The sequence below is a fragment of the Cervus canadensis genome, chromosome 13, assembly GCF_019320065.1.
Source record: "Cervus canadensis isolate Bull #8, Minnesota chromosome 13, ASM1932006v1, whole genome shotgun sequence".
Classification (NCBI taxonomy): Eukaryota; Metazoa; Chordata; class Mammalia; order Artiodactyla; family Cervidae; genus Cervus; species Cervus canadensis.
Window position 1 is genome coordinate 35229652 of NC_057398.1, and position 11805 is coordinate 35241456.

At 44.5% G+C, this 11805-nt stretch overlaps 1 protein-coding gene across 1 annotated transcript in view; it reads right to left on the bottom strand.

Moving 5' to 3' along the window:
• Positions 1–5320, bottom strand: part of LOC122452456 (solute carrier family 2, facilitated glucose transporter member 5) — a 44413-nt gene extending 39093 nt beyond the window's left edge. The window contains exon 1 of the mRNA XM_043486087.1: positions 5214–5320. Coding sequence (XP_043342022.1) covers positions 5214–5267 — 54 coding nt within the window. The 5' untranslated portion in view covers positions 5268–5320. The remainder of the gene's footprint in view (positions 1–5213) is intronic.
• Between the last annotated feature and the right edge of the window lie 6485 nt (positions 5321–11805).

Sequence of the window (11805 nt, forward strand, 5' to 3'; positions counted from 1 at the left end):
TATTTTAATTCCAAAAGAACAACAAAAAAAAAAACTGGCATTCAAGCAGAGATATGAATATGCACATTCATAATAACACTATTTACTATAACCAGAAGGTGGAAACAGCCCACACTTCCACCAATGAATGAATGAATAAACAGATTGTGATATATACACACAATGGATTATGCAGCTATAAAAAGAAATGAAGTACTGACACAAGCTACATTAGCCTTGAAAACATTATGCTAGGTGAAAGAAGCCAGGCACAAAAATGTCACATATTGTAGGATTCTACTTATACTGGAAATTCAGAAAAGGTAAATCCTTAGAGACAGAGAGCAGATGGGTGGTTGCCAGGGGCTGGGGGGAGAGAAGGGGGTATGACTGCTTAATGGGTGTGAATTTTCCTTTGAGGGTGATGAAAATGCTTTGGAACTAGATAGAGTGGTGATTGTACAACACTGTGAAAGTACTAAACGCAACTAAATTGTACACTTTGAAAAGGGTAATTTTATGTGAATTTCTCCTTAAAAAAACAACAACAACAAAAAGGGAATAGGGCTTCCCTGGTGGTTCAGGGGTAAAGGATCCGTTTGCGAGTGCAGGAGACAAGGGTTCTCTCCCTGATCTGAGAAGATCCCACGTGCTTCGGGGCAACTGAGCCCACGTGCCACAACTACTGAGCCTGTGCTCTGGAGCCCAGGAGCCACAACCACTGAAGCCCGGACACCCTACAGCCCATGCTCCGCAACAAGAGAAGCCACCACAATGAGAATCCCGCATCCTAGAGTAACCCCTGCTCACCGCAACTAGAGAAAATCCCTGGAAGCGGCAAAGACCCAGCACAGCCAAAAGTGAGTAAATATACAAAATTTTAAAAAATAAAATGAAAAGCAAGGGAATAAATGCTGAAATTCTCTAGAATGGTATGCCACTGCCCATCTCTGACTCTGTGGTTTTGACCTCACATTAATAGTGTTAAAGGATAATTTACAGGGACTTCCCTGGTAGTTGCAGTGGTTAAGATTCTGCGCTTTCTAGCCTCCAACTAATAAAAATAAATGGGAAAAGAAAAAAAAAAAAAAAAAGATTCTGCGCTTTCACTGCAGGGGGCAAGGGTTTGATCCCTGGGTGGGGAACAAAGATCCGGCATGCTGTGCAGCCAAAAAAAAAAAAAGGAAACTTTTCAAAAAAAGTGAAAATTATGACTTTTTTCCTTCCAGTTTTATTGAGATGTAGTTGACATAGAGACAGCACTGTTTAAGGTGTACAGCATAATGATTTGACTTACATACATCATGAAACAATTATCACAATAAGTTTAGTGAACATCTATCATCTCATACAGATGCAAAACGAAAGAAAAAGAAAAAAATATTTTCCTTATGATAAGAATGCTTGGGATTTACTCAATTAACAACCTTCATGTGTAACATACAGTGTTGTTCATTTTATTTACCTTGTTGTACTTTACACCCCTGGCACTTATTTCTCTTGAAACTGGAAGTTTGTACCTTTTGGTTACTTTCATCCGATTCCTCTTTCTCCAGCCTCTGGCAGCCACTCATCTGATCTCTTTCCCCATGAGCTTGTTTGTTTTTGAAGTATAATTGAACCACAGCCTTGTGTTTGTTCGTGGGGCACAACCCAGTGACTCTCTATTTCTATACTTTTCAAAATGATCTAGTTACAGAATGTCACCCTACAAAGACATTACATAGTTATAGACTCTCCTCCCCATATTGTACCTTCCATGCCAGTGATTCATTCATTTTTTAACTCTTACTCTCCCTCACCTGTTCCTCTCTTCCTCCCACCTTTTTCCCTCTCTGGCAACTGCCCGTTTGTTCTCTGGATTTATGGCTCTGATTCTCTTTTCTTACGTTTCTTCATTTGTTTCATCTTTTAGATTCCACATGTAAGTGAAATCATAAGAGGATTTGTCTTTCTCTGTCTGACTTGTTTCACTTAGCATTAAGTGAAATTTAATTCACGGTATTATCGTCTAGTTCTATCTGCAAGATTCCATTCTTTTTTATGGCTAAGAAGCATTCCAGTGTATGTGTGTGTGTGTGTACCACCTCTTCTTTTTGGCCATGCTGTAAGGCTTGCAGGATCTTAGTTTCCTGGTCAGGAATTGAACCCAAGCCCTTGGCGGTAAAAGTGCAGAGTCTTAACCACTGCAACACCAGTGAATTCCTACCACTTCTTCATCTATTCATTCAGTGGACACTTGGGTTGCTTCCGTGTATTGGCTATTGTAAATAATGCTGCAGTGAACATGTTGTTGTTTAGTTGCTAAGTTGTGTCCGACTCTTTTGTGACCCCGTGTACTGTAGCCTGCCAGGCTCCTCTGTCCATGGGATTTCCCAAGGCAAGAATACTGGAGTGGATGGCCATTTCCATCTCCAGGGGATCTTCCTGGACCAGAGATTGAACACCCTTCTGTATTGGCAGGCAGATTCCTTACCACCAAGCCACCAGGAAATCCCACAATGAACACAGGGATTCATATATCTTTTCAACTTAGTGTTTTCATTTTTGTTGGATAAATATCCAGGAGTAGAATTGCTGGATCATACGGTAGTGCTGTTTTTAATTTTTCAAGGAACCTCTATATTGTTTTCCATAATGTTGCAGTGAAAAGGAAAAAGAGGAATGAGTTTTTTTCTTTGCCTTCCCTGAGAACAAAGAAGATAAAGAGAACAGTGAGCAGGCCTGAACATTCCTAGTTTTTTACTTTAACTGCTCCAAGCTCTGCATGTCTGTAACTGAGTTTGCTTTTTCTGCCCCCTGACTCTGTAGGAGCTACATTTCACAGCTATTATCTCCTCCCTTTGTAGTTCTTCTTTTCTACATACCATAAAGAAGGCTCCAGAGCCACCAAACTGCCAGACTTAATTACTGGGTTACTGACAGCCTAAGACTGCTTTTTAAACAATGGAAGAGGAAGGAGACAAGATCTTAAAACCTTTGTTCTTCATCACTGACCCCTGACTGTGAGCCCTCATCTTACATAAGCCCCTAGACTCCTCATGGTAGGGGACACAGTTCTTGAGGCATGAGCCCACTGTGTTCCCCTCTGCCAACAGAGGATGAAAGCCACTTTTTTATTTCCCCCACACTCTGTATTTTTTTTATTCAGCTTCGATAGGCAGAGAAAGCCAAGATTTTAGCCGACAACAATAACTGTTGCACCAATTTACATTCCCACCAACAGTGCAAGGATTCCCTTCTCCTTACATCCACATCAACACTTCTTTGTTGTCTTTTTGCTAATAGCCGCTCTGAGAGGTATAAGGTGATATGGTGGCTTTGACTTGAATTTCCTTGATGATTAGCAACCTTGGGTATCTTTTCATGTATCTGTTGGCCATCTGTATGTCTTGGAAATAAACCATCTATTCATATCCTCTGCCCATTTGAAAATTTGGTATTGGAATTTTTTTTTTTTTTTATGTTGAATTGTGTAAGTTCCAGCATCAGGTACCTACAACTCGCAGAACTGTAAGCTCAAAGGTAGTACAGGGGTAGAGCCTCGTGCCAACAGGAAGTACACTGTGAGCAATGCACGACTTTCCATGGAAGCACATGATTTTTCCTACAGCTGTTCGAAATCAACCTTGGTGGGAGCATCACAGATAACAGTGTGAAATGAAGATATCTCCTGCCATATCAATAAACAAGAAATGTCACAGCCTTCAGCGATTTCTGGCCTCCAAACGTGAATGAGGGCTCCATGGATGCTGCCACCCCCCACGGTGGTTGCTGAGGAACTGGGGGAATGAAAGAAGCAGCCATCTGCCACATCCTCACTCCTTAAGGGGAACAAGGAAATAGGATTCGGTCCCAGATAGCTGAGGTGCATATGAAAGGAATGAATTCAGTGAGCCCAGAGGCTTGCAGCTTCCCATATATAAAACGCTAAACTCCTTAACTTAGTATCTGATCTTCGATGTTCAGATTGCCTGCTCCCTGTGTTACAAACTTGTTTGTAGCCTGACTTTCCCTCCTGCCTCCTTGGAGCAGTTTTCTCAGAGCTACTGAGATGCTATCTCCCAGGCTCGGAGTCCTAAACATTCTCACCAAATAAAATAACTCTCTACTTTCAGGTTGTAACTGTAGTTTTTAGTCGACATCAGCAAAGTCTTTAAATCGGTGCCACCCTCGCTTCCAGTTGGTCTGTGGCTGGGCAGTTACAGTGTCCCCTAGAATCTGATGCCACATTGATGTCCCAGGACCAGATAACACGTTTTACATTTCCAACTGTTGCAGCGAAAAGGAAAAAGAGGAATGAGTTTTTTTCTTTCCCATTCCTGAGAACAAAGAAGGTCAAGACAATGGTAAGCAGGCCTGAACATTCCTAGTTTTTTTTTACTTTAACTGCATTTCTCTAAGTTTGCTTTTCTGCTCCCTAACTCTGCAGGAGTTACATTTCGCCCCTATTATCCTTTGACTCTATGCTAAATACATCCTGTATCTGGTATTTACCCTTATAACACCCTTCCCCTAGTAGTTACACATCAGAAAGAAGGCCGCAGAGCCACCAAAGTGCAAAACTCAATTACTGGTTTACTGGCGCCAGCCTACGACTGCCTTGGAAACGATGGAAGAGAAAGAAATCAAGATCCTAACACCTTTGTTCCTCATCACCGACTCCTGACTGCAAGCCCTCATCTTATATAAACCTCTAGACTCCTCAAGCAGGGGGCACAGTTTTTGAGGCATGAACCTACTGTTTCCCTCTCCACTGGCTGGGAATTAAAGCCACCTTTCTATTTCCTCCAAACTCTGTCTCCAGATTTTTTATTCGGCTTCAGGGGGCAGAGAAAGCCAAGATTTTGTCCAGCAACACAACTAGGATCTTAAGGAGCATATTATGGAAGCCAACAGCCCAATGGGTGCTGCCTAGCCACTCAAGTTCCCCTGGAAGCTAAACCCTGCAAGCATCTGACCACACTCTTGAAGACCCCGCAACCAGAGTTCCTCTAGGTCTCCCAGGTCTGTGGATTGGCAGCAGCCGTCTCACCTGGGAGCTTGTGAGAAGTTCCCAGACCTGCTCAAATCAGAACCTGCATTTTAACCAGAAGCCCAGGTGGTCCTGGCTCTCAGGAAAGTCAGAAGCACCACTTTGTGCTTTGCCTGAAAGCAAATGTGGCATCAGCGACTCTCCCCAGACACCCAGCCCCGAGTTCTCCCGGCTCTGTGCCCGGCCAGGGCAGGCTTACCCCCAGGGCTGACACAGTATTCCCAGTGCTCTCGTCGTCATTCATGTCTCTCATCTCAGTGTTGGTTGGTTCACTTCAGATGGCACCTGCCCTCCGACTCTCCACAATGCTTTCAGCCTGCTTTTCCTCCCAGGGTGGTGGGGCTGAAGACCAGGACAAGACAAAGGCTGGCCGCTGGTATTTAAGGAGCTCTCCCAGGTACAACAGGTCCAGGCAAATCCAGGGATTTGCTGTGTTCAGGGAGAAGAAAAGCTGCAGAAAGATTAGAAGAAGGGAGAGTCTGCTCTCATCTCCGACATAATGGTCGTGAGAAATTCCCCAAACACTTGTTAAATAGGGACCGCTCAGCAGGAGTGAGTGTGAGATTGTTGCATATGGAGCTGGGCCTGGGGCACTGGAAGGAGGGGAGGATCCAGCTTTGGGGGTGGGGCAGGAAGTAGTAGGATCTTCTGTGGCACTTAGGGACTTAGGGAACACAGACAAGCTAACTGATCACAGTGATGGGAGGGAGGGGGCTTGCAGAGCATTCCTTGGGCTCAGTCATTGTACTGAGCACTGGGTCTCACGTTAATTTCATGATTCTCTCCTTTTTTGATGAAATTGAGACGCAGAGAGGTCATGATTATTTGCCTAGAATCACATAATTAGGAATGGCAGAGTCTTGTTTGACACAGTTTCTCTCCTTTCAGTGCTTCATTTTTCACACCTGTCTCTCTCCTGACCCCTTTCCTTGGATGAAGGCTTGCCTGCCAAAATGTGGCTGGGTGAAGATGTGACTGGCCTCATCAGTATTGCTTTACTATGCCTAGGAGACTGGCCCAGAAAGATATAAGTTGCAAGAGTCAACTGGGAAAAAAAAAAAAAAAGCTCAATATAAGAGCTGTAAGTTGAATTTTACTCAGTTATCATACTGAGGACTATAGCCTGGGAGACAGTCTCTCAGCTAGCTCTAAACTTCCAGAGTTTGGAGTTGGAGGAGAATGTATATGAAATTTTTTTGACTGGGAAATACATGTAGTCAAGCCTTGCTGTTGTTGTTTAGTTGCTAAATCATGCCTGACTCTTTTGCAACCCCATGAACTGTAGCCTGCCAGGCTCCTCTGTCCACGGGATTCCCCAGGCAAGAATACTTGAGTGGGTGGCTATTTCCTTCTCCAGGGGATCTTCCCAACCCCAGGACTAAATCTACATCTCCTGTATTGGCAGGCAAATTCTTTTACCACTGAGCCACCAGGGAAGCCTATATCTTGGTAAAAGGTGACTGCCAATCACAAAAACCAGATATCTCCAGTTAATGATTTTAGTGCTTTATTCTACATGGGAAGTGCAGAGAATCTGGGGTCATGAAAATTCTTCCTTAGATATGCATCTCAACTGTCTAGAGGCCCATGTACCCAGAACACAGGGTGCTTCATCCTGAATTCCTTTCAGGGTGTGCTGTCAGTCAGGGGCTAATGACTTGTAGAACTGGAAGAGTGGGCAACATTTTTTCATTTCCACAAGTAACATCTAGTTCCCTCCAAGAACTTTCAAGAAACACTAAACATTCTTTAACAGAAAGCATTGTGACAGTTTACACCCAGAACTCAGAGAATTCTTTACCTTCAGAGCCTTACCTCACTATACCCTCTAATCCAAAACTGTGATATCATAATCCTTGCCCAATCCCAAGCACATTAAAAGACCCATTTCAAATCACACTTCAAAAATGTGCAACTTCCAGAGGTTAAGACTCTGTCTTTCAATGCAGGGGTGGTGGGTTTGATTCCTGGTCAGGGAACTAAGGTCTCAAATGCCCCTGTGTGCAGCCAGAATTTTTAAAAAGTGCCACTGATTGTCTCGTGGTTAGGGTTCCATGCTTCCAGGTCAGGGGACACAGGTTTGATTCCTGGTGAGGGAACTAAGATCTCATAAGCTAGGCTGTGCAGCCAAAAAACAAAAATGTCACTAAATATCCCACTAAATGTCCCTCCCACTCTGTAAAGTGAAGTGAAAGTTGCTCAGTTATGTCCAACCCTTGGTGACCCCACAGACTATACAGTCCATGGAATTCTCCAGGCCATAATACTTGCGTGGGTAGCCGTTCCCTTCTCCAGGGATCTTCCCGACCCAGGGATCGATCCCAAGTCTCCCGCATTGCAGGCAGATTCTTTACCAGCTGAGACCTACTAAGGCCCTGTTGAGAATGCTTTTCCTTATCCTGCCAGCAATGCATGGCTTTGTCTTATCAATAGGCAGGGCTGGCTCAGTGGCACACCTGCCACCCACGCAGTCACTAGGGACTTTGATGAAAAGGGCAACCTCATTTGGCCCTACTGTAATAAGATCTCAGTAAACACTAGCTATTAACTCCTATCAATGTCTTAACCCCATTTAACACCAGGAAAACTTTTTCCTCATGGAACCTGGATTCTGTTCTAACAACCGATTCTGAATTGGAGGGTTTTTGTGTTTTTTGTTTTTTTTTTTTGAGGGGGGCACCTACATGTTTCATTCAGAAAGTCATTCATCTCTTCCCCCCAAACTTCTAACTTTTCATATGTGAAAGTTTTAGGCCCCATGTACAGGCTGGGATGATGCCAGGGTCTCACTCTGTGCCCAGAACCCCACTGGTTTTGGGGGAACAGGCCCAACAGAGTGGTCCTTGGAACTTCTGGTCTCTATGGACACCATGGCATCTCAGAGGTCTGCTTAGAAGGCTATGGAGCAGAGGGAGGTGCACTTCAGGGTGTCTGCTGCTTGAGGGCAAGAATACTTGCCAGAAGTAGAGAGTCAAGTAAGAAGGGAAAAGGAGGGCTTTCCAGGGAGAGGGAACAGCATTATGATATTATTATTTATAATCAGAAATCTGTATTTCATCTTAATCTGTTCCTGGCACAGAGATGCTAAGATACTTGGAATTTCCTCAGCATTGAGGGTGTCTTTGTTATGTCAATGAGGTGACTTTTGAAAAAGCACTGTGTAAACAAAGAATGGGGCTTGTTGACAAGGGAACCAGCCCCCTGATTAGGGCGTTGGAAATTTCAGTCCCACCTCCTCAGCCTCCTGGAGGAGGAAGGGGCCAGAGGTTGAGTCAACCACCAGTAGTCAATGATTTAATCAATCATGCATGATGCCTCCACAAAAGGACACAAAAGGACAGGAGAACCCAGGGGTTTGGGGAAAGTAGGACTCAGAGGCATGAAAGACCTGCATCCTTTCCCCATACCTGGCCCTATGCACATCTGCCCTTGGGCTGTTTCTAATTGTATCCTTGGTAATAAGCAGTGATCTAATAAGTAAAATGTTTCTTTGACTTTTGTGAGTTAATCTAGCAAATTGATCAGACCCAAAGAGGGGGTCTTGGAACCTCCCATCTACAGATGGTTGATCAGAAGCACAGCTGACAGCCTGGACTTTGAGCTGGTGTCTGAAGTGGGGAGGCAGTCTTCGGGACTGAGCCCTTCACCTGTGGATGTGATGCTCTCCAGGTAGAGCTGAAAGGTGGAACACCCAGCTGGTCCTACAGCTGGAGTCAGAGAATTCCTTATTGGGGTTTGGAAAAACTGCACACATCACTAGCATGAAAAGGTGTGTTGTCCGCTGGGATGAGAAGCATGGAGGGAAACCTGAAGAGGTGACAGGTGCAGGTTGGAGGAGACTTGAGAGTTGGGACTGTTCCCAGCCACTGGAGTTCTTCAGGCTGGGCTGCCTGGCCAGACTGTGCCTCGGGTGGTCAGAGCCTCCCTGAGCCAGATGAGGAGGCTGGTGGGAAGATCAGAGAAAGATGATGAAGGGTCACCAAGAAGAGGCGGGATGGACAGAGAGAGGCACACAGCACCTAATGAGGAGCAGAGGGTCTCTGGAAGGTTTCTCAGCACCAGTTGGGAAAGGCTTTTTCCATTTTCTCTCAGCTAAGTGCATAGTGTCTGGTTCAAGATGTGGGGACCCAGGCAAGAGAGAGTAGCTAAAAAACTCTCCCAAGTGGTTGCCTGGAAGAAGCAGGACACTGCTGATTTTGTATTGTAGAAGTTTGTGTGCGTTGCATCTTTTTTTGATCATTTTATTTTTTTAATTAAAAATTTTTTATTTTATCTTGGAGCATAGCTGATTAACAATGTTGTTAGTTTCAAGTCTACAGTAAAGTGATTCAGTTATACATATACATGGATCTATTCTTTTTCAAATTCTTTCCCATTTAGGTTATTACAGAATATTCACCAGAGTCCCTGTGCTATACTGTAGGTCCTTATTATCTTCCCAAATTCTCAATCTATCCTTCCCCCCATGTTGCATCTTAATAACAAAATTAATATAAAAAAGATGCAAGCCATTTCTAGGGGCTAGTCTATGTATTTTTCAATTACTTAATTATATTAAGACTTTATTTTTAGAGGAGTTTTAGGTTTATAGCAAAATCAAAGGGAAGATACAGATTTTCAATGTGACCCTTGCTCCCACTCTTGCACAACTCTCTCCATCATCAACACCTCCCACCAATGGTTCACCTGTTACTTGGGATGAAGATGTGCTAACATGTCATTACCACCCAGAGTGCACAGTTTACATCAGGGGTCCCTCTTGGTGTTGGACATCCTGTGTGTTTAGATAAATCTGTGTTGACAAGTATCCATCATCACAGGGTCCATGTTGTGGCAAGTCACTTCAGTCATGTCTGACTCTTTGCAACCCTTATAGGCTGTGGTCCACCAGGCTCCTCTGTCCATGGGATGCTCCAAGCAAGAATACTGGAGTGGGTCACTGTGCCCTCCTCCAGGGGATCATCCCGAACCAGGGTCATACAGAGTGTTTTCACTGCCCTAAAAACTCCCTGTGTTCCACCTCTCTTCCTCAGCCCCTGGCAACCACTAGTCTTTTCTGTCTCCATCATTCTTGCCCTTTCCAGGATATCTTATGTTGGAATCATACAGGATATAGCCTTTGCAGACTGGCTTCTTTCACTTAGGAATGCATTTAAGTTTCCTATCTTTTTATGACTTCACAGCTCTTTTCCATTTAATGCTGAGTAATGTTCCACTGTCTGGATTGTTGTTTAGTTGCTAAGTCATGTCTGACTCTTTTGTGACCCCATGGACTGTAACCTGCCAGGTTCCTCTGTCCATGGAATTTCCCAGACAAGAACACTGGAGTGGGTTGCCATTTGCTGCTCAAGAGAATCTTCCTGACCCAGGGATCAAACCCTTGTCTCCTGCATTGGCAGTCAGATTCCTTACCCCTGAGCGACCAGGGAAGCCCCACTGTCTGGGTGCACCACAGTTTATTTATCCATTCACCTACTGAAGGGTATCTTGATTGCTTCCAAGCTTTGGGCAGTTATGGATAAAGCTGCTACAAACATTCATACGTAGGTTTTTGTGAGGACATAAGTTTTCCACTTGTTTGGGTAAATAGCAAGGAGCACAATGGGTGGATTGTACGGTAACAGCATAAGAAGAAACCACACAACGCTCTTCCAGTGTGGCTGCACTATGTCGCATTCCCATAAGCAGTGAATGAGAGCTCCTGTTGCTCCACATACTTCCCAGCATTTGGTGGTGTCATTGTTCTGGATCTTGGCCGTTCTCCTAGGTGTGTAGTAGTGTCTCCTTGTTCTAATTTGTGTTACCTGTTAACAGGAGATGTGGAGCATCTTTTCAAATGCATATTTGCCACCGATGTCTTATTAATATTTGGTAGGCACCTGTTAAGGTCTTTGCCCCATTTCTTAATCAGGTTGTTTTCTTCTTCCTGAGTGTTAGACAGTCCACTGTGTATGTTGGTAAGATACAGATGTGTCTCCCCCTCCTCCCAGTTTCACTGAGAAATAGTTGACACATATCCTTAAGTTGTATCAAAGCGTATAGTGTGATGGTGATTCACCAATAGTGTGAAATGATGACAATAAGCTAACATCCATCATCTCTTTTGCATATATTTTCTTTCAGTCTGTGGCTTGTCCTTTCATCCTCTTGATAGTGAATGTATTTTTAGCCTTACAAAATCCAGGAAATCGAACAAATTAACAAGCAGCACTTTGGGAAGCAAAGTTCCCCAAGATATAGCAGTTAAAAAAAAAAAGAGACGTGAAGGCAGGGCTGCATGGGCTGTGAGGGTCTGCATAGAGTGAGACAGTGGGCTCTGATGGTTGGTTCTGGAAGGCTGAGAGCGCTTGTGCTCCAGCAGTCCCCAGCCACCAGGGAACCTTAGCAGCCACTGCAGTGGGTCACTGAGCCTCATGATAAAATCATGCAGGGAGACAGGGCTGGTGGCTCAGTGGCTGAAGTGTCTCACTCAGGAGAGTTTAGCCTCAAGCTGTGAGCCCCTGAAACTTGGATCTGTTGATCCTCAGATGGGAAGGGGCCTGGGAATCTGTATTCTAAACACCACTACCCCTGTCCTCCAACCACCACCAACACCAGTGTCTCTATCAGGCAAACTCAGGTGCCAACCAGGTGGCCTCCCACTTGGCTGCTTTTGCCCACAGACAAGGACCCAGACATTGTCTCCAGGGCCCAACGGTGTGGAAGGTGCTGGCCATGCCCCTACAGCACAGATCAGTCTGAGCCACCCTGCCCAGCTCTACCTACATCAACGGCAATCAGTTTACCAAATA